The following is a 23795-nucleotide window of genomic DNA, read 5'->3' as shown; positions in this document are numbered from 1 at the left end:
AGCAAGGATGACTGTTTTCAAGGTTATGGATAAACCATTGGTATAAGCTTTTTGGAGGGCACTTTGTAGACTGTATCAAGATCTAAAGTGTACATTCAGAGCCTTCTAGGCTCTTAGCCCATTTTCCTAATGCATATAATTGCACAGGTATAAAAGTAAAAATAATAGCAAACATTTATAAAGCACTTACGATCTGCTATGCACCATTCCAAGTGCTTTACATGTATTAACTACCTCATCAGGGTAATTAACAGTGACCCTATGAGGGAGGTACTATTGTTATTCCAGTCTTACAGATGAGGTTAAGTAAACTGACCAAGGTTATACGGTTGGTAAGAGACTGAACTGAGATTTAAAACTAAGCAGTCTGACTTGAGAATCCATGCTTTTTTTTTTTTAACATCTTTATTGGAGTATAATTGCTTTACAATAGTGTGTTAGTTTCTGCTTTATGACAAAGTGAATCAGTTATACATATACATATGTCCCCATATCCCCTCCCTCTTGCGTCTCCCTCCCACCCTCCCTATCCCACCCCTCTAGGTGATCACAAAGCACCGAGCTGATCTCCCTGTGCTATGCGGCTGCTTCCCACTAGCTATCTATTTTACATTTGGTAGTATATATATGTCCATGCCACTCTCTCACTTTGTCCCAGCTTACCCTTCCCCCAGAATCCATGCTTTTAAATAACATTCTATACTGCCCCTCCAAGGGTGTTCATTAATGCATTTAGCAGCAAACAATGAGAATAAACGTCCACCAATCAGATGGAGTTAAGTATGGTATTTCCATAGAGTGGAATGTGATATAGCCATTAAAATAATGTAGTTCTGTAGTCACAAAAAGATGTGTATGACATATAGTCTATGAAAAACAGGTTACAGTATGGTGCCATTAGTTGTAAAATTATGTGTGGGAAGAGGAGTTGGTTATGGACAGAAGGCTCAGAAGTGCATTTTTAATAGTGAGCCTGAATTGCTTTTGACAAAAACAATGAAGTTATTTTTATTTAATGGACAGACACTATATCTTATTCTTCCTCTATCCTAGTATTTTTTTAATCTCTTCTATTTTTGATGTGTAATAACCAATCAAAAATAAAAGCACGTGATAACTATTGAATGAACTAATAAAGAAATATTTGAGCTCCATTATTATTTACATAAGGATTTCCTAGAAGAGAAGGAAGTTTCTAGACTTTGCTGTGATGAATGATAATTCTTCATTGACTGGGTACTTGCATTTCTTATATCTTCCCTTGCACTGTGTCTATTTTTCTTTTTTCTTTTCTTTTTTTGAAACAGAACAACACTTAATGTGGTTTTTGGCAATAAAACAAATACCTGCATTTCCAAGTGCTTTTGTCTTTGGTCCCTTTATTGTTTGGGAATCAATTTAAAAATTCACAAACCATTGATTTCCAAAATTCCTTTTAGTCGCTGTAACCTTACCTACCAAATCTGATTAAGAAAGGGAACCAAGTTGTCCACAGAATTAATATCCATCCATCTTCTCTGTGATGCTGTTTCAAAATAAGAAATACATCTTGAAGGGTTTAGAGAGTTGAGCTGGGCTAAATTGCCTGTGGAGAGAAATAGCAGTATCTAGCTTGCCCTACAGGGCAAATGGATGGTTTATCCACCACATAAACCATCCATATAAAACTGCCTGAGAATTGGTCTCATTACCAAACTGTGCCTTGTTGGTGATCAAAATGAACACTGATTGGGACACAGCAGACAGATGTAGAGTAGTGAATTAGCTGCCTTGCATCTTATGCTATGAAAATCAGTTAAAAGTCTAGAACTTAATTTTAATCGCAAAATACGACTGAGGTCTGTGTTTGTGTATGTCTGTGGGAATGTTCCTTAAACCATGCTCACTGGGGAAGGGAAATAAACACTTCATGAATCATATTTTTAAATGCACACAGGGCTTCCTGTAAGTGCTATAATTTATTTGATTTTTTTCCAACACTGAAACCTCCATAAAATTATTCCACATGCATAGGGTTATGGCACAGTCTGGTTTCCACACTGCACCCCTGAGCTCTCACCACATGTGTGAAAACAAAGGGTTATGCACGTACCACAGTCTTGTGCTTCACTGTATCTTGAATCCCATTTCTCCATTTTAATAGTTATGTGGTGTTACTGTCTTCTCACTCGACACAATAACAAGGAAGTGACAATCTCTGTGATTGAGATGGTCCAGCCTCATCATAAACATTGTGCGGCCATATCAGACACACCTAGAACAGTCTGCAGAGCAAGACTGATATTTTTTAGGTCTCCAGTAATCTCCAGTTCCTCGTGTGATATAAGGGCCGCAAAAGATCCCCTCAGGGAGTTTTGTTTCTGCACAGGGAGCCAGGACTCAAGGGTTCGGAGCCAGCATTCCCTGGGGTTAGCGACAAAGGACTGGACAGAATTATTTTTCCTCTAAATGGGAGCAGTCATGTCACCACGTCTACAAGGAATTTTCAGATCTTTCTCTAGGACCTCTGTACACTCAAATGTTTCTTCACTGGAATATCATTCTAAGATTTTCAATAACTATACTATCACTTTTTTACAGTACTGACTCAAGTATTATATGAGTATGTTATAGTGCTCATATAATTCAGAAGGTTTTATTTTTTTAATCTTTTTTAATTTTTTGGCCCATCTTTATTATTTTTTTAAATTTTATTTAAGTGTAGTTGATTTACAATGTTGTATTAATTTCCTCTGTACAGCAAAGTGACTCAGTTATACATATATATATTCTTTTTTCTATTCTTTTCCATTATGGTTTCTCACAGGATATTGAATATAGTTCTCTGTGCTCTACAGTAGGACCTTGTTGTTTATCTATCCTGTATATAATAGTTTGCCTCCGCTAATACCAAACTCCCCTTCCTTCCCTCCCTTACCACCCCCATCTCCCTCAGGTGGTTTTATTTTTTCAATGTGTATTTCAAAAAAGCACTCGGGAAGCTCTGACCTGTCATATTCAGCTTGGGGAGCCTGTGTCGACCTCTGCAATTCAGCGAGGTGAGATAGTCTTTGCCATTCACAGTGTTGTCCCCTGACCAGCAGCCGCAGAATCACCTGGGAGCTTGTTAGAAATGCAGACTCAGAACTTCCGTGGTGGTCCATCGGGGAAGACTCCGAACTCCCAATGCAGGGGGCCAGGGTTTGATCCCTGGCCGGGGAACTAGATCCCACAAGCATGCCACAACCAAGAGTCCACATGCCGCAACTAAGAGTGTATGCAGCAATGCTGCAGCTAAGACCTGGCTCAGCCAGAATAAATAAATTAATTAATTTTAAAAAAAAGAGGGGGCTTCCTTGGTGGCGCAGTGGTTGAGGGTCCGCCTACCGATGCGGGGAACGCAGGTTCGTGCCCCGGTCCAGGTGTATCCCGCATGCCCTGGGGCGGCTGGGCCCGTGAGCCATGGCCGCTGAACCTGCGCGTCTGGAGCCTGTGCTCCACAATGGGAGAGGCCACAGCAGTGAGAGGCCCGCGTACCGCAAAAAGAAAAAAAAAAAAAAAGAAATGCAGACTCTCAGGCCCCACTTGGACCTACTGAATTAGATTCTGCATTTTAACAAGTTCCCGGTGGGCTTTAATGCAAGATGCAGTTTGAAAAGCACTGAAACAGTCTATACACAACATCCCAGCCAATATGGGGACAATGCAATTAAATGTCAACCTGCATGGGCCTGTTCAACAATTATATTACATTTGAATATGACTTTCTTCTGTTCTCTTGTTGCTCAGAGGCCCCTCTGCCCACCCAGATTTGAGAAAAATCACTTAAATGTTTGACAGTGTCTTTTGTGTCTTCTAGCAGGTTGCCCTTCCCTATACTTGTCATTCTTGCAGGCTGCTTAACAGTTGTCAAAGACAATGTTATAACCTGCCTGTGAAGCTTGTTTGATCTAATGTCATAATCCTGTTGACCTGCCAGGCCCTGTGATTCATTACAGTTACAGCTGCTCATATTAATGGGAATTATGGGTAGGGAAACTCTGTTTCATGAAGATCTCCTGTTTGGACTTGTTAGATTTTGTGAAACCAAGACAAGCAAGTGATTATTTCCCAAATCATACTGTATATGGACTAGAGTTTAGAAATATATAGTATACCTAAATGCTTTCTAGTTAATATTGATATTGCAAAAAGCATGCAATAAAAAAAAAGCATGCAGTAATATCTTATTGTATCATCACATTAAGAAACATAACACCTGCCTTACTTACTTTTTGAGCAAACCAGTGCCATTTAAAGAGACTATACAGGGACTTCCCTGGTGGCGCAGTGGTTAAGAATCCACCTGCCAATACAGGGGACACCGGTTTGAGCCCTGGCCTGGGAAGATCTCACATGCTGCAGACCAACTAAGCCTGTGTGCCACAAATACCGAAGCCCGAGCACCTAGAGCCCGTGCTCTGCAACGAGAGAAGCCACCGAAGTGAGAGGCCTGCACGCCGCAACGAAGAGGAGCCCCTGCTCGCCACAACTAGAGAAAGCCCACATGCAGCAACAAAGACCCAACACAGCCAAAACTAAATAAATAAAATTTAAAAATAATAATAATAAAATAGAGTATACAAAGGAAAGCAACATAAAAAATGCAACTGTTACATGGGATATGCATATTCAATCATTCAAAATAATTAGTCATGAATAAACATTGAAATAATTATATACTCACTAGACTATAATTTTTTTTTTTTTTTTTTTTCGGTACGTGGGCCTCTCACTGCTGTGGCCTCTCCCGTTGCGGAGCGCAGGCTCCGGACACGCAGGCTCAGCAGCCATGGCTCACAGGCCCAGCCGCTCCACGGCATGTGGGATCTTCCCGGACCGGGGCATGAACCCGTGTCCCCTGCATCGGCAGGCGGACTGTCAACCACTGCGCCACCAGGGAAGCCCTAGAGTATAATTTTATTATTATTTTATTTTTAATAAATTTACTTATTTATTTTTGGCTGCGTTGGGCCTTCGTTGCTGCACTCAGTCTTTTCTCTAGTTGTGGCAAGCGGGGACTACTCTTCGTTGTGGTGTGCGGGATCCTCATTTAGGTGGCTTCTCTTGTTGCAGAGCATGGGCTCTAGTCGTGCAGGCTTCAGTAGTTGTGGTATGTGGGCTCAGTAGTTGTGGCTCACAGGCTCTAGAGCACAGGCTCAGTAGTTGTGGCGCACGGGATTAGTTGTTCCACGGCATGTGGGATCTTCCCTGACCAGGGCTCGAACCCATGTCCCCTGCATTGGCAGGCAGATTCTTAACCACTGCACCACCAGGGAAGTCCCTAGAGTATGATTTTTAAATGGTAAAATCATAACTCTTGTTGAAACATAAATGTCAAAGATTTTATTCAACTGATTTACTCATAAAGGAACTAGTCAGATATAAAGAACTTAATATTTACAGACAACTTAATAAAGAAATATTACTTAGATTGCTAGGTTATACAAAATTAGTTACTGACCTACAGGGCAACAAGCTGTTACCTTTGGGGGTCATCATTTCCACTGAACGGGAATTATTTGCATTTCTACCAAAAAAAAAAATCTGTCAGCTAGCTTGTCACTTCACAAGGTCTGAGACCTTTAATAAATAGCGAACAGTGACAGTACCATACTGTCTTGATTACTGTACCTTTGTAGTATAGTCTGAAGATAGGGATCCTGATTCCTCCAGCTCTGTTTTTCTTTCTCAAGATTGCTTTGGCTATTCGGGTTCTTTTGTGTTTCCATACAAATTGTGAAATTTTTTGTTCTAGTTATGTGAAAAATGCCACTGGTGGTTTGATAGGTATTGCATTAAATCTGTGGATAGCTTTGGGTAGTATAGTCATTTTCACAATGTTGATTCTTCCAATCCAAGAACATGTTATATCTCTCCCTCTGTTTGTTTCATCTTTAATTTCTTTCATCAGTGTCTTATAGTTTTCTGCATGCAGGTCTTTTGTCTCCTTAGGTAGGTTTGTCCTTAGGTATTTTATTCTTTTTGTTGCAGTGGTAAATGGTAGTGTTTCCTTAATTTCTCTTTCAGATTTTTCATCATTAGTGCATAGAAATGTAAGAGATTTCTGTGCGTTAATTTTGTATCCTGCTACTTTACCAAATTCATTGATTAGCTCTAGTAGTTTTCTGGTAGCATCTTTAGGATTCTCTATGTATAGTATCATGTCATCTGCCAACAGTGACGGGCACAAAAACAGAAATATAGATAAATGGAACAGGATAGAAAGCCCAGAGATAATCCCACGCACATATGGTCACATTATCTTTGATAAAGGAGGCAAGAATATACAATGGAGAAAAGACAGCCTCTTCAATAAGTGGTGCTGGGAAAACTGGGCAGCTACATGTAAAAGAATGAAATTAGAACATTCCCTAACACCATATACAAAAATAAACTCAAAATGGATAAAGACCTAAATTTAAGACCAGACACTATAAAACTCTTAGAGGAAAACATAGGCAGAACAGTCTGTGACATAAATCACAGCAAGATCCTTTCTGACCCACCTCCTAGAGAAATGGAAATAAAAACAGAAATAAACAAATGGGACCTAATGAAACTTCAAAGCTTTTGCACAGCAAAGGAAACCATAAACAAGACCAAAAGACAGCCCTCAGAATGGGAGAAAATATTTTCAAATGAAGCAACTGACAAAGGATTAATCTCCAAAATATACAAGCAGCTCATGCAGCTCAATATCAAAAAAACAAACAACCCAATCCAAAAATGGGCAGAAGACCTAAGTAAGCATTTCTCCAAAGAAGATATACAGATTGCCAACAAACACATGAAAGGATGCTCAACATCACTAATCATTAGAGAAATGTAAATCAGAACTACAATGAGGTATCCCCTTACACTGGTTAGAATGGCCATCATCAAAATGTCTACAAACAATAAATGCTGGAGAGGGTGTGGAGAAAAGGGAACCCTCTTGCACTGTTGGTGGGAATGTAAATTGATACAGCCACTATGGAGAACAGTATGGAGGTTCCTTAAAAAACTAAACATAGAATTACCATATGACCCAGCAATCCCACTACTGGGCATATACCCTGAGAAGACCTTAATTCGGGAAGAGTCATGTACCACAATGTTCACTGCAGCATTATTTACAATAGCCAGGACATGGAAGCACCTAGTGTCCATCAACAGATGAATGGATAAAGAAGATGTGGCACATATATACAATGGAATATTATTCAGCCATGAAAAGAAACGAAATTGAGTTATTTGTAGTGAGGTGGGTGGACCTAGAGTCTGTCATACAGAGCGAAGTAAGTCAGAAAGAGAAAAACATACCGTATGCTAACACACATATGTGGAATGTTAAAAAAAAAAAAAGGTTCTGATGAACCTAGGGGCAGGACAGGAATAAAGACGCAGACGTAGAGAATGGACTTGAGGACAAGGGGAAGGGTAAGCTGGGACGAAGTGAGAGAACAGCATGGACATATATACACTACCAGATGTAAAATAGATAGCTAGTAGGAAGCAGCTGCATCGCACAAGGAGATCAGCTCAGTGCTTTGTGACCACCTGGAGGGGTGGGATAGGGAGGGTGGGAGGGAGAGGTAGAGGGAGGAGACATGGGGATATATGTATATGTATAGCTGATTCACTTTATTATAAAGCAGAAACTAACACTACACTGTAAAGCAACTGTATTCCAATAAAGATTTTACAAAAAAAATAGCAAGCAGTGAGGTGAACCAAGTATTATTCCTTCTATTATCCTCCGGCGCTTTGCCCCCAGAAGAGGTCTTCTACCTTCTGTCCAAGAAACCATTTTCTGTTAAAGGTGTCAACATGATTTCTAATGAAGGTTTAAATAGTCTCACTTTCCAAGTGGGCATTTATTCTAACACAGCAGAAGGTGAAAGCTGGCATACCTTTTTCTACCTCCTGTCTTTACTCCTGAGCTCCAGCGGGTTTTCAGAGTCACTGTAGATTTCCATGCCTAGTGATCCTTAGCCCTGGATTTGTGCTTGGATATCTGAGGTGGCTCAGAGAACAGGCATGACACAGTGCCCACTCAGAGAGCTGGGACTGTCAGGAGATTCTGCTGCTTACGCTTACACCACGTGGCAAGGTAAATCTTCCTGCTTTTGACTGATCCCTGTGGGCGTTGGTGTGTCAATAGGAAATTAATATTTTTGAACTTAGGCATTCACTCTTTCTCGCCTATACATATGCTAATTACATAAGATGTAGTTTCTCTCTGTATCATTTATATTCATATTCATGAACAATGTTGCCTCCCTCTTACCATTTGGCTTCTGTTGAATCTCATCTGCATTCTTCTCAGAAATTGAATGAATTGTGAGCTAGCATGGAAAAGAATCAGTATTCTGAGTGTATTAACTAGGAAACATGGACCTATAACTAAAAGTTATTTTCTAAAATAATTGTAGGGAGGGTTTGAGGGTTTGGGGTTTTTTTTGTAAGTCCGTTTTAATGTCAGGGTCTGCTTGCGTTCAGAGCATTCACTGCATCCACAAAGTGGGTCTTGGCTCTTACTCTGCTCCTGGCTTCAGCTTGCTCTCTGAAGGCAGCCAAGGGCAGAGAGGGCCCTTCACATTCTCAGCAGGGGACCTGGCAGAGGGGAAGATGCCAGAATCATCGAGTTCTCGGCATAAATAGTTCCAAGATCTGAATGCATTCTTTCCGAACAATTGAATGAATGGGTTCGTTCTCCCCTTCTTTCTGGTGAGCTAACCCTGTGTTGTTTTGGTGTGTTCAATAGCATTCTTCAGTGAAGATGTTTGGAGATAAGAATGTAAATTTTTCCCTGTAAACCGCATATGGGAATGTGATATAGGGTCAGAGTTCACAACAGCTGGGAGTTCTCAGGGTTAGGGCCTGCTGTTGAAATATCTAGAGATGTTTCCCAAAAGGAGGAGTGTTTCTGTTGGGCTCAGAATAAAAACACTATTTTATGTGTTTATATAGCATTCACTAAAATTTGTTCTGATGTTTGGGATAACTCCATTAGGATTCTTTCCTAAACACTTTAGATTGCCTGTCTTCATTATTATTTTCGGTAAAGAGATATAATGAAGCTCGAGCTTTTATCTGTATACTAACTTTTATAACTGAAAATGAGAATAGGTACAAAAATGAAAGCCATTTAGATCTTTCTGCGTTTTAACTTTAGAAAAGGTTAGGTTAATGTAATGATTTTTTTCCCCAAATAATTTAAAAGGCTTCATTTAAATCTTGATGGTAACTTGAATTAAAGGTTTATTATGTTTCAGTGTGATTTGTACCGTAGCACTGGCAACGCATCTTATATGCTTTTATTTTAAATGTTACTTACATCACGGAAGAATGGTATCTTGATTATCATGTAGATTCCTGGGGGCGTTTCATTATTTTTTTTTTGCATGATGTGAAAATTTGTAAGCATCAATTAATTCCATGCTTGTCTATTTTGAAACATTCTGATTTTAACATGCTGATTTTTTGCCTTGATTATATTTTATTATAATAAAGGTGTTGACTAGAAAATTTAGAAAATATTTGCAAAGCATGGGGAAGATAGTCATCATCTGTGATATCCAAACAGAAAAACTACTGTTAATATTTTAGTCTTATTTCCTTCTCCATGCATGCAAGTGTGTATTTATATAGAATTAGGATCATCCTTTATGTAGAGTTTGTATTCTGCTTGATATTATCTCACTTATGGATACTTCGAAACCACAAAAAAAAAGAGGTTGCAGAAATGTTTCTTTTCAAATGGAAAATGATCCTGCTGTGTTATTAAATAAGAAAGCAATATGTATTTTTAACTCGTTGGTGAAAACAGCATTATACCATGCCTGATTTATGTCTTTCCAGATTCTTCCTTATTACGATGTATGCTCCATTTTTTATGCTCTTTTTGATTATTTGTGTTTTCTGATTGTTCTGTGGTGGAGCATGTGTTAGTTACTTTTTGGACTTCATCAGTATAGGTTGAAATAACTCAGCAAGAATCATCCCTATCCAAAAACCTTTGTGAGTAGCTTCTTCTCTGATTATTTTCTTTCTTTCATTTTCTTGGGGGGGCGCTGTGTTGGGTCTTCGTTGCCGCACGCGGGCTTTCTCTAGTTGTAGTGAGCCAGGGCTGCTCTTCATTGCGGTGCACGGGCTTCTCATCGCGGTGGCTTCTCTTGTTGCAGAGCACGGGCCCTAGAGCGCGCAGACTTCAGTAGTTGCGGCACATTGGCTCAGTAGTTGTGGCTTGCGGGCTCTAGAGTGCAGGCTCAGTAGTTGTGGTGCATGGGTTTAGTTGCTCTGCGGCATGTGGGATCTTCCCGGATCAGGGCTCGAACCCGTGTCCCCTGCATTGGCAGGGGGATTCTTAACCACTGCGCCACCAGCAAGTCCCTCTCTGATTATTTTCTTAGAATAAATTCCTAGGAGTGGAATAACTGGCTCTAAGTGCTGAATATTTTGTGTGTGTTGTAGTCTAATTATGTTCTTCTTGGAAAGGAGTTTTAAATGTGTTTTTTGCAAAGTAAAGCACATTTATTCTGCCATATTTGCCCTAACTTCTTTTCTTTATCATGCTTTTTGCATCATTATCTTTTACCCATCTTCCATAGCGTTCCTACCTCCTTATAAACCACACACATTCTTCTCTCTCCACCCCTCCCCCCTGCCACAAATCCACCTTTTCTGGACAGAATTATCCCAGGGCTGGCTAGTGGCTCCACACGTCAGTGCTGTGTGCTCTGTACACTGTCCTCTGCTCCACAGCTCACCTTGGCCATTCCAGAGAACTGTGAACTCTTCCCTCTGGCCCCGTGCACTGTGCCAAACACATGTCTGTGCAGTTCCAAAGAAATCACCTCCTCATTTAGAACTTGCTAAAATGAAAACAGCAGGTCCAATCCTGAGATGAAGATTTTGTGAGTTTTTCATTTCTGTGAATTTAGTAGCTTGAAAAAATTAGTGTAAAGAAGTTGTCCTTGAATTTTCAAGCACTCTGGTCCTTATTTTTTATTTTTATTATTTATTTTATTTTTGGCTGCGTTGGGTCTAAATTGCTGCGCGTGAGCAGGGGCTACTCTTCGTTGCGGTGCGCGGGCTTCTCATTGCGGTGGCTTCTCTTGTTGCGGAGCACGGGCTCTAGGCGCGCGGGCTTCAGTGGTTGTGGCTCGTGGGCTCTAGAGCGCAAGCTCAGTAGTTGTGGCGCACAGGCTTAGTTGCTCCGTGGCATGAGGGGTCTTCCAGAAGAAATACCTAAATTGTCTTTATTACAATGCCACCTTTTATGGCTAAAAATCCAACTGTGTGGCTAGAAGGAAAAACCTGTACAGCAGCAGCCATGTTGGCCCAAATTACTTTCGCCTCAAATGCTAGGGCTGTGGACCAAAACTGTCTCATCTCCTGATGCACTGAAGAGGAACAGAATGAGTTTACGACTAATATTCCAACCAGGTGCCCGGGAATTTGGTAACTGCAGTTACAAAGGAAGACAGAGGGAAGGAAGGCACATTTTCTTTGATGTATGGTAACAGTGGGTTTTAAATATTGTGGATATTCAGGAAAGAGAAAGGCATTAAATTCCCGTAATCTGTGTAACTGAGTATCTGCTACCTGTTAGGCACTGTGCTAGGAGCTTTGAGGAATGATGTCCAGTTGCAAGAGTACTTCCTCCTCGCTGATCAGACTGTCATAATCAACTCAGGAGAAAAGCATGTGAACACCTAACTACAGCAAAGGCAATTTAAGAGAGGGGCTTTTTGGATGGATCTAGAGACTGTCATACAGAGTGAAGTAAGTCAGAAAGAGAAAAACAAATATCGTATATTAACGCATATATGTGGAATCTAGGAAAATGGTACAGGTGAACCGGTTTGCAGGGCAGAAATAGAGACACAGATGTAGAGAACAAACGTATGGACACCAAGGCGGGCAAGCAGCGGGAGGGGGTGTGTGTACGATGAATTGGGAGACTGGGATTGACATATATACGCTAATATGTATAAAGTGAATAACTAATAAGAACCTGCTGTATAAAAAAAATAAATAAAATTAAAAGAAAAAAAAGAGGGGCTTTTTGAGTGCTGTTAAGCAAGTACCTTTACATTCAGTTCAGGCACAGGTTATTTCCAACTGGAGGTACAGGAAGATATTCTGGAAAGGAAGTAGCTTTTGAGCTGAGCCTTAGATGAGCTGATAAGATCTTGATAGATAGGATGGTTAAAATGTGCCGTACATAAAAGGAACGTAAAACTATGATAAAGGGGCTTCCCTGGTGGCGCAGTGGTTGAGAGTCCGCCTGCCGATGCAGGGGACACGGGTTCGTGCCCCGGTCTGGGAAGATCCCACATGCCGCAGAGCGGCTGGGCCCGTGAGCCATGGCCGCTGAGCCTGCGCGTCCGGAGCCTGTGCTCCACAACGGGAGAGGCCACAACAGTGAGAGGCCAGCGTACCGCAAAAAAACAAACAAACAAACAAAAAAAACTATGATAAAATTGTGCAAGACATGTTTGGGAAAAGCAAGGAGACCTATCTGACTGGCGTGGAATGTTCAAATGGGAAAGGAGTGAGAGTAAACCCTGGAATGGTAGGTTAATCAAACCCATCTGAAGCAGGACTCAGTCCCTCGAGAGGCTGGTATTTCTCAGAGTCGTTTCTGTTCAGACTCACTACATCAGCATCATGTTGAGGTGTTAAAATGCAGGCTCCTGGGCCACACAGCAGATCAGAATCAGGGCAGGTCTCTGAAATCTACATCTTAATAATTGTCCTAAGTGATTCCAATGCACACTAAAACTGGCGAACATTGGTTATTGAAACAGCAACTAGGAAGGCGGTCAGTGAATGCTGTGGACAGGAGACTGGCCGGCAGGCGGGGAAATGAAGGTCTGGGTGGGGGAGTGGGCGTTCAGAGGTGACGGCAGGAGCTTGTGAATGAAGGAGGGGGGGTCTGTGACTGCTGGTCAGAGGTGGTGAGAGGAAGTCATTAGGACTCTGAGCTTCTGCAGCCAGGGAGCCTGGGGGTGGGGGGCTGTCCATCATCAGAAATATGTATAAGTAATGAATTTCTCTGAGCCCTACAGGGTCACTCTGAACCTCTAGTCCTCTGCAAAACTGTGTTTAACCCCTACAGAAATGGGGGCGTTAAACACAGTTCAACCCTAACAGAAATGCCCACATGAAAAATGTCTTGACTTTGCAAAAGGAGTCTCACATCTGCTCAGGAACCAGTCCGAGTCCCTAGCACCACGGTTGGCCTGTCGGACACCATGATGTGAAGATAACGTTGCTGGGTCCCTTGCTCTCTGCCCAGGCTGTGACCTCGAGCAACTTGGTCGTGCCCACTGCCCTCCAGGCCCAGCAGCCTTCTGGTGTTGTCCCAGCAGCCGGTCTAGGATATGCTGTTGTTTCTCTGAGTTCTGCCGTCCCTGCCCCATCGGCATCCTTCCCTGCTGCTCTGCGTGTCACCAGTGACTCTTGGGCTGCTTCACCAGGCAAAGCAGATCTGTGCCCTTGACTCTAATTCAAGGGCCACAGTGGATGATACAGATGCTCTACCTTTGTCATGGTGTCATAAAGTGCCCACATGGGGCACTGTGGCCTGGAGGTATGAGGCAGAATGGGTTCCTCCCTTTGGAGAGCCCTCTGCCGGAAGGGTCCCCAGGCAGCATTTTTTTTTTTTTTTTTTTTTTGCGGTACGCGGGCCTTTCACTGTTGTGGCCTCTCCCGTTGCGGAGCACAGGCTCCGGACGCGCAGGCTCAGCAGCCATGGCTCATGGGCCCAGCCGCTCCGCGGCATGTGGGATCTTCCCGGACCGGGGCACGAACCCGCGTCCCCTGCATCGGCAGGCGGACTCTCAACCACTGCGCCACCAGGGAAGCCCCAGGCAGCATTCTTTAGCTCTGTGTTTTACAGATGGAGGCAACATGACTCTTCCGTCCTCTCTGACTTCCTCAGGGCTCAGACTCGAGTTCAGTGGGGCTGCCAGGAGACACTCGGAGTGGCAGAACCTCGTCTCCCCACTGAGAAAGTAGAGGCTTGTGTGGAGTATTGAGTTCATTGTGCCTGGCCCTGCTCCTCCCCTCAAACTGTGTTTTCCTTTAAAACTCGCAGAAAGACGTCCTCAGTCCTCAGCAGGTGATGTTTCAGCAGGACAGTAGCATGCCTCCATCATCAATGCCCAGTCCCCTGTGGAGGACACCACTAGACTCACCTCAGATCCCCACTTCATGTGGGGAATTGAAAGGCAGATCCTGTTTGGAAGAGGAGAGACCGAATTATTTTCACTTAATTTTTTAGAGTAGGCAGTACATTTATATGATATAAAATTCAAAAAGGGGAATCCCCTGGTGGTCCAGTGGTTAGGACTCCACGCTTCCACTGTAGGGGGCCCGGGTTTGATCCCTGGTCAGGGGACTAAGATCCTGCAAGCCGCGTGGTGTGGCCAAAAAAAAAAAATTCAAAAGGTACACAAGGGTATCCTGTGAAAAGCCTCCTTGCCAGCTCCACCCCCTGCCATTCAAGTGAACCGGTTTGTGTATCATGTAAAAATGTATCCATGTATTCTACCACCGTTGTAAAAATGGAAAATGGTAGCATACTGTACATACTGTTCAGTACCATGTGTTTTAAACTTCCACACCAGAGCTTCCTCATCCTTTTTACAGCTGCAGAGTATTCCATTGTATGAATAGACCACGCTTAGATTTAACTGGCCCCTCTAGGTAGAGCTTGGCATTTTTCCAGGGTCCTGCTATTACAAACAATACTACAATGGACAGCTTGTAAATACTTCCTTACAGACACAGGCAGGTGTATCTCCACGGTCAAGACCTAGAGTGAGATTGTTCGTCAGGGGTTATATGAATGTATAATTTTTAAAAATATTGCCAGCTTCCTCCCCATAAGTGTTGTGCCATTTTGCATTCATATGATTGAGAGACAAGAGTCCCTTTGCCCCCAACTACTGTTTCATCAACAGAATACTGTCGAACTTTTGAATTTTGTTAATGCTGATAGGTGAGGGGTACATTCTCAGTGGTTTGTGGGGCAGGGGAGGGAGGGTGGGGTCACGTTGGAACCTCTGGGTTTCCAGAGCAGTGGTTCACACACAGCATGCACAACACTGTTATTTAGAGAAAACAAAAGAGGCCACCAGCTTTTTTATTTTTGTTTAAAATGTCATATTTTATTTTATTTTTTTAAATGAACGGACAGTGAAATTGATTTTGCCTTGGATGTATAGTTCTCTGGATTTTAACACTGGGATAGATCTGAGTAACCACCACCGCAACACAGAATGGCTCCGTCACCCCAAAAAAGTCCCCCATGTTCTCCCTTTGTAGTCACACCCTCCCCCTGCCCCTAGATCCTGGCAACCACTGATCTGTTCCCCATCCCTGTAGTTCTGTCTTTTAGAGAATGTCATATAAATAGAACCACACAGCATGTAACCCTTGGAGACTGGCTTTTTCCATTCAGCATAATTTCCTGGAGATTTCATCAAAGCTGTTACCTCCATCAGTAGTTTGTTGTTTTTTATTGCTGAGAAGTATCCGTTGTATGAAAGTAGCACAGTTTATTTACCCCTTGAATGACATTGGGTTTCTTTTTTCCAGTTCTGGGTGATTATTAATAGAACTGCTGTAAACATTTGTGTACTGATTTTTGTGTGAATGCAAATTTTAATTTCTCTTCAGCATAACTTAATTTCCACTTCTTATTAGTAAATTTAGGTATATTTTATATGTTTAAGAAGCATGTGTATTTCTTTTCCTATAAAGTGCTCATTTCCTTTACTCATTTTTCATTTTGGTGACTTTTATCTTAGACAAGTTGGTTTGGGGGCGCTGACAGGACGTCTGAATGAAAATTTCTAGCTTTCAGTCTAAAGAGGCAGGACTAAAGTTGGAGAGAGACACCTGGAGACATAGTTGTTCTTTTTTTCTTTTGTACTTCGCTTTTTTATTGTTGCATAGTATTCCACTCAATGACTATACAATAGCTTATTTGACCGGTTTTTTGAAATTAAAATTTTTATTGGAGCATCTAAACATGGGCGTTTCCACAGACTGTGTCTTCAGGCTCTACATGTTTTTTTCTGTTGAAAAGTTTGTGTAGGTCCATGGCCTCATCTCTCCATTCTCTACCAGCGTGACACTCAAATCTATGTCTCCAATGTTGTACAGCAGAAACTAACACAACATAGAAACTACACAAACTATTCAACAGAGAAAAACACACAGAGCCTGAAGACAGAATCTGTGAAAATGCCTGTTTAGGATCTAAAGGAGGAAACCAAGAAAGAGACTTCTTAGAGGTCAGAGAAGAGCCAAGATGGTGCAGGGTAATATTAATAAAAGCTGAATATGAAAGGTCTGCTAAGTGAAGGGTGTCAGCCCACAGGGCCCAGTGTTCACAAAGAGAAAGAACATCTCTTTCCAAGAGTTGCAAGCAAAACCCCCACAATTTTGTCTGATTGGACTGGTGTAGGTCACATGACCACCCCTGCACCAATCACGGTGACCAGGAGATACAGTGCACTGATTGGCCTACCTAGGTCATGTGCTCCACCTCCATAATTTTCCAGAACTTCATGGGTCCCCAAGGGGAGGTATGAGGCTATTGGGTCAAAGACAGATGCTCAAGAAGCAACCAGCAAATGTCTAGTAAGTGGCCTTTGAGAATGGTGTATCATCTAGGTCTAGGTTGACAGCACTTGTGTTTCAAGGTGCAGAAGTGGAGATGACAGGTGTAGAAAATTCAGTTCAAGAGTTTGGCTCAAGTTTTGGTAACCAGGAAACTTAAATGAAGGATTGTTCCTTTTTTTCCCCCAAAATAAAGTAACATCCGTGCATAATCATAGCACAGGAGAAGGTCATGGGGAGAAAGATCATGGAGACCGTGAAGCCTGAGGGATATTTGAAGAGAAGGATGATGGCGGAAGTAAGAACAGGTAAAGCCCAGGTGCCACGTGAAGGACATGCAGCGACACAAGGCTTTCCCCCGCGCTTGCCCCTGTCCTATCTGTTCTCCTCACTGCAGTCAGAAACTCTTGTCATGTTGGTACCCAATGAGAGCGACATCAGTGGCTTCACGTTGCTCCCTGGATGCAGGCTTTAGGAAGCGGACTGGACTCTAGGGCCCTGTGGGAAGTGTCTCCTACCTGTGTTTACTCTTTACTCTCCAGCCCCAAGGGACCATCACGATCCACAGGCTTATCCCTTTCCCTCTTCAACAGCAGTAATCCTCTGTCTCTCCACTAAGCTGTAAGCTCTGCCTAGGTGTGGTGGTGATTGTTTGGCTCACACTGGATCCTCCAGCACTGTGTCTGGCATATAGCAGGCACTCACACATGGGCACTGGAAGGAAGAATGGATGCCCACTAATCTGTGAAATTTGCTGTAGCCTCAGTGTTTATTTCTAAGGTCTGATTCTCACCCATTGTTCACTCAAATCAGATGTCATTTTATTAGAAACTAAACAAGAGAAATAATGAAGCTATTAGAAAAACAAAAAACCTAAGCCCTTAGAGTTCTACTTTATGTTTATATGAAAAAAAAAAAAAGTGGAAGGCAACACGCCAAAATATAGACAGCGTTAACTGTAGGTGGTGGAAATAAGGATCTGGGTTTTTTTTTCTTATACTTTTCAGTGCTTTCCAGTTTTTCCACAATGCATGTGTTTTACTTTTTGGTGTTTCCCAGATTTTCCAATACATTGAGGAAAGTGTTTCAATTTTCCAATGGTAAACTTTCAAAATAATCCATGTGAAACTTTGTAACAAAACCACAGCAAGCTCCTCATTCTCTGACTTAGATGTATTCATCTCTTGGTTACATTAAGAATTCACCTTATTTGTATGGAAATATGTTAATATAAATGTTTCAGACATTACATGAAATTTCTAAAAATCTTATGTTCTGGTACAATGTTATAAGTCATAATTCTAGTTATCACTTTAAAATGTATATCTCAGAAATAACTAAATTTCCTTGTCAATTGCATTAGTATGAACTTTCATCAAATCTTTAACTGTGGTCATTTTTAAGTCTTTTGTCACTTACAGACAGTTCTGGGAGTACTCTGATGCTTTTGCAAAAATATTCCTATAAAAGGGTTTCATCTTCAAGGAATTCGTGCAAAAGACTCTGACAAGTACAGGTTTCTGGTAACTGACTATACTGCTGAACTGAATGAATAAGCATTTTCAGAACTCTAATGGAAAACTGATGAATTCATAGAAGATCAAGATAAAAAAAATTAATTACATGGGACTGAGTGAACTGATGAGGATGATTATAGTTTTTGTGACTTTCTGTTTGAATAAAAAAAAAAATCCCACAGGGACTCAGAGGCAAAAATATACAAATCAATTTTCACTGCAAAGTAAAGGAGCTGTTACAGTGGAGGATTCCTGGACTGAATGTCGATATCATGACCTAGTATGAGTGTGTTTCGTGTTTGGTAATTGCAATCACTGTTGCTTTTGTTGTGGTCATGCATTTACAATGCTTGGTGTCAGTTGATTTATCTCTTGTAAAAATAAAATACAGTGTGTGTGTGGGAAAAAAAAAAGAATTCACCTAATGAAGTTTGCTGCGAGAACACTAAAGGAAGAAGAAAGTGGATGACATTAAGGAGTTAAAAATATTTTAAACAGGAGTTTAAGGAAAGAAGCAAGCAGGGAGGGAGAGAAAGAGGAAGAAATAGGGAAGGTGGGAGGGTCAGAGGAAGCAAGAAAGAAAACCGGAATCTAAAATGTACAGAAGGATTGATTAAATCAAGCAGGGTGCACGCACCCGGTGAAATCTATACACTATTTGAAATTCTGTCTCTGAAGACAGAGTGGTAGTACCCAGATGGGCATGGCAGAGCTTTGGCACCACCACATCTACAGCGTCTTCTCAAACCACCCCAGACAAACGCGCTCCATAAGTAATGACGGTGTGCTTGCTAGGAAGTGGCTCCCGAAGCAGCCAGCTTCCTGCTCCAGCCAGCTGCAGCCCCGACCCCTGCCTGCCAAGAAAGGATGACGCCACCTCTGTGAAGATCATGACAGCCCATGTGATATACTATGAAATCAAAAATAATAAAGAGAATTCCTGGCGGTCCAGTGGTTAGGACTCAGCGCTTTCACTGCCATCGCCTGGGTTTGGTCCCTCGTCAGGGAACTAAGATCCTGCAAGCTGTGTGGCGCAGCCCAAAGTTTTTTGAAGTACAGAATTCAAAAAAAATAATAATGATAGATTGAAGGAACAGTGTGATTATAGCTATGCATTAAGAAAATAATTTATTCCAAAAGACAGAAAAACTGGAAGAAAAGACATAGCATGAATAGCGTGATTGTGGTTTGTAGTTTTCCTATTTTCAAATGTCTACAACTGTACTTTTTAAAAATATGTATTAGGGCTTCCCTGGCGGCGCAGTGGTTGAGAGCCCGCCTGCCGATGCAGGGGACGCGGGTTCGTGCCCCGGTCCGGGAAGATCCCACATGGGAGCGGCTGGGCCCGTGAGCCATGGCCGCTGAGCCTGCGCGTCCGGAGCCTGTGCTCCACAACGGGAGAGGCCACAGCAGTGAGAGGGCCACGTACCGCAAAAAGAAAGTATTATAAAACAATACAAAAATTGTATTTTAAATGTCAAATCAATTATATTTGAATCAAAATTATACCTGTATACAGGGGAGCACTCACCTGATGTACGTCATCCGTGTCTCTCCTGCAGGATGTGCTGGGTGGCATCCTGATCACCGCCATCCTCATCGTCCTCACCTACCCTGCCTGGACCCTTATCGATCGCCTGGACTCGGCCAGCCCCCTCTTCCCTGTGTGTGTCCTGGTGGTACCATTCTTCCTGTGTTACAATTACCCCGTATCTGATTACTACAGCCCGACCAGAGCGGACACCACCACCATCATGGCTGCCGGCGCTGGGGTGACCATAGGATTCTGGATCAACCATTTTTTCCAGCTCGTGTCCAAGCCCACGGAATCCCTCCCTGTTATTCAGAACATCCCACCGCTCACCAGCGACCTGTTAGTTTTGGGTCTGACCAAATTTACTGTGGGGATTGTGCTGATTCTCCTGGTTCGTCAACTTGTACAAAATCTCTCGCTGCAAGTGTTGTACTCCTGGTTCAAGGTGGTCACCAGAAACAAGGAGGCCAGGCAGAGGCTGGAGATCGAAGTGCCTTACAAGTTTGTCACCTACACGTCGGTTGGCATCTGTGCTACCACCTTCGTGCCAATGCTACACAGGTTTCTGGGATTACTGTGAGCCTCAAGTGGTCGGAAATTAGCTCACTGGACATGAGAGCAAGACACCAAAAAGCTGTTGAGTGGGGAAGCTTTGACAACACATTTTTCTTTAAAAAAAAAAAAAAAAATTCCCTAAGTCACATGTCTGTTTTGCTGATACCTGAGATAAATGTTGCTGCTTTATGGAAGGAAAAATGGTCTCACGTGACCACTAGCCTGCAAGCGTCATGTTGCAGATGAAGCCAGGCAGACCCCCAGCTGAGTTCTTTAAGGCGCCCCACCCTGTCCATTACTTGGACTTTGGACCAGTCCTGGGCTGGCAGGAGTTGTGGCCTGGCTTAGGAACGGCCACAAGCCCCCCTGGGTTCTGGAGAGCCTAAAGAGACGGGCATGATCCAGGAGGCTGGACGTCGGGCGTTCCTTTTCAGCTGTGACCTTGCCCCGCACTGAGTCTCATTTCCAAAACTGGAACGTTGGTCCAAGAGAAAGGGGGCGCCACATGAAACTGCGTTCCTTGGACAGGGCGACTTTCTGGTCATGATGATCACATTAGACAGTGCCTGCTTGGGGGGAAAGAGCATTGTGAACCTCGCTGGGAAGCATGAAACGTTGGGGGCAAAGCTGGCGAGGTCATGGGCATGAGCCTGCTTTCCTTATGCATCCTGGTCTCTGTCAGGTGCATACTGGACAGGGATCCTCTCCTCCTCGTTTGTACACTTTGCAAGATTCCAGGCACCATTTCTATCCTCTTCTGACCCATGAACCCAACTGGCTGCTCCCTTCTCACCTCATCTGGGTTCCTCTGAGTGTCCTGCTCTGTCCTGCATCAGAGTGACTTGGGACAAGCCCTCTGCTTCAGCATTTTTGCTTCCTTACAAACTGGGAAGACAGTGTTGTCTGTCCGTGAAAGTGGATCAGTAGAAGAACAGATGAACATAATCCTTCCTGGGGCCTGACAGAGGGAATAGGCCTCCCTCCCCGACACTGTTCCTCCACTTAGTTTCCTAAATCTATTTGCTCATCTGAATAGAACCAGTGGCTCCCTTTCCATCTTCCCACCTCTTTCTTACCTCTTGGCAATTTTAAGGGTAATTAATGCAAGAACCACATCAGCCTCTCTTAGGAAAAGAAGCCAACAAAATACAACACCCTTTAAATCTCGGGAGAGTCCTTAGACTTAGGAAGGTGGTCATTATGCAGACAACCCCCTGCAGGGGCTCCTCTCCAGTTCTTAAGAATGAGGAGGAACAGGTATCAACAATGTTCTTAAAAGTGAGTATCAACATGTAATTAACAACATGTCTTTTGCGTGTAGCGCCTGAGCTGCTGAAGCCAACGATTTATAACCCTCTTGCATCCTCACCATGCACACACTTCGGGGGAAAATTAGCCTGCCTGGAGAGTCAGGCCCTTACCTCTGCATCCAGCGTGAAAACTGAACACCCGTTTCTCCTGATTTTGAATATGCACCCTGGCCTTTTGGTTGTGATGATCCTTAGTATTTGACCTAATGCTCCAGTTTATTGAAAAGAATAATTGTAAGACATCCTAATTTTCCTTCAAATTCTTCTGACATTTTTCATAGTTAGAAGGCAGGGGTCAAAATGACCTGCCGTTTGCCTGTTTTTAGATCATACTCTGACCAGTATTTGTGGCACCATGATGGGGAGATGCCCCAGCTCACGGGCACCCCTGCCCTAGGCCGCCCCACAATGCAGTGCACGGGGCACTTCCCTGTACCTCCGTCCCCACAGGCTGCCAAACCCGAGGTCACAGTGCTAGCTCATATTTACGCGAAATGATTTTAGTTGATTTCTCTGAAGCCAACTAGCAAAAGGATCAGCCTTTTCCACTTGTATCTTTTGAGAAGGGCCATAATCACTGTCACAGCAGTGGGTGTGGGTGATTCATTTGTGTGTGTGTGTGTAAATTTTACTGATGTCCTTTCGTTTTAAGTCCCAGCAATAGGATTGCGATCAGCTGTATTATATATTTAAGGCTGTATTTACACAATTTGGATTGAGGATGAGTATGTTAGCCACAGCTCGTTAAAGACCCATGGATTTGTCATGGTTGGTCGCTTTTCAAAGTCTCTTGATATAGCATCTGAAGAATAAAATGTGCATATTGGTGAGGCCAAGCTTAGTTTTTGAGCACTACAGTTCTGTGGCTTAGAAACTGGTTGGAAAAGTCCTTACCTGATTCAAACTGCAGCTCGGCCAGCCCTCTTCATTCACTTCACACAGCGCTTCACTCTGTTAGACCCTCACACCCTCTCAGTCTCTCCTCCACGCACGCACACACACGCCCCTTCAAAGACTATGCCTTCTGTCTCTGACCTTTGGATTTTCTCTCTGGGGAAAGACTGCCCCCTGCTGGCTTGCGTCAGGCTTGGTCCAGAGCCTCTCTCTTGAGCGGAGTCCTGGAGATGAAGTTTCAGAATCCAGCTCACCGTGATGTATCCAATCTAAGCTTAGGACCTGCGGTCTGGCCAGTCCTGAACTTGGAAATGGTGACAGCAGAGCCCTTGGGGTCGTTGGCCCCTCCAGGAAGAACACACGCCCTGTTCCTGGCGGTCCTCATCCTGCCCCCAGCCCACCACCTCTCTGGACCAGGACATCATCCTGTGACTGTCATTTTAAACAGCCATCATCTCAGGCCAGCTTTGCTCGGACTTGCACCATAACAGAATATGCAAAAGAAAACGCGGACGAGACCATGAACTAAAAACCCTAAACAGCTGAAATCGCCCCTCCACGTGCCTGCAGATCACAGTGTAGCACAGGATTTTCTTGCCCAAATAGGCGACTCATGCTTCCTGAGTGTAACCAAACCATGTGGTGTTTCGGGGCCATAGGCTCCGGGTTTCTATTTTGGAAACTTTCAGCTGTCTTATGTACCGTATGTAAATTTATTCTTTTTAAAATAAAATCATTTTTCTTTGATTAAGATTTATTAAATGCTTTAAAAGCCCAGTGTTCTGCTACCTTGGAATTTTTTTTTCCTAGATCTTTTTCCCCCAGATCCTCAGGGTTCAGGCGACCTGAGTTGAGAAGAGGCGACAAAAATAAACAGGAGGCTGTACAATTTTCTATCGCTGTCATGATTCAGTCACGTGCAAATGTTGGTGAGCATCATAGCAGCCACAGGTGTGATGAACAGGAAGTGGTAAGATTGCACGCTTAATTATCCTCCAACTCCTTGATCCTAAAGAGCATCCTCTTAACCATACTTAGAGATAAATGTCACTATGTATTGAAAGGTAAGTGTTAAAGGTGAGGCTGGTAAAGGTAAGTAAAACAGATGAGTGTGTTTTACAGATGAGTATGTTGTCTGCTGAACAAAATGGACATGAGCGCATTTCACATTCACGTCATTGCAACGATATGCTCTGCCTCTAAGCGTCCCTCGCTATTTGAAATGGTGCCAAAAGCTGATGACGCTCTTCTTTGCAGGGCTGAGGCTGGGACCTATTTGTACCTTGAATGCTGTGTATTTCATTAAGACCTAATGTGCTGCATGCCTGAGGCCGGATGGGA

At 43.0% G+C, this 23795-nt stretch overlaps 1 protein-coding gene across 3 annotated transcripts in view; it reads left to right on the top strand.

Annotated features, from left to right (window-relative positions):
• The window catches only part of SGPP2 (sphingosine-1-phosphate phosphatase 2), a 124525-nt gene extending 101294 nt beyond the window's left edge, over positions 1-23231 (top strand). For all 3 annotated transcript variants that reach the window (XM_027120286.1, XM_027120266.1, XM_027120277.1), the window contains one exon: positions 19724-23231. In XM_027120286.1, coding sequence (XP_026976087.1) covers positions 19724-20275 — 552 coding nt within the window. In that variant the 3' untranslated portion in view covers positions 20276-23231. The remainder of the gene's footprint in view (positions 1-19723) is intronic.
• Positions 23232-23795: the final 564 nt, after the last annotated feature.

The sequence above is a fragment of the Aethalodelphis obliquidens genome, unplaced genomic scaffold, assembly GCF_003676395.1.
Source record: "Aethalodelphis obliquidens isolate GAN/ISIS:26980383/991018 unplaced genomic scaffold, ASM367639v1 scaffold2, whole genome shotgun sequence".
NCBI lineage: Eukaryota > Metazoa > Chordata > Mammalia > Artiodactyla > Delphinidae > Aethalodelphis > Aethalodelphis obliquidens.
This window is presented reverse-complemented; position numbering and strand designations above follow the sequence as displayed.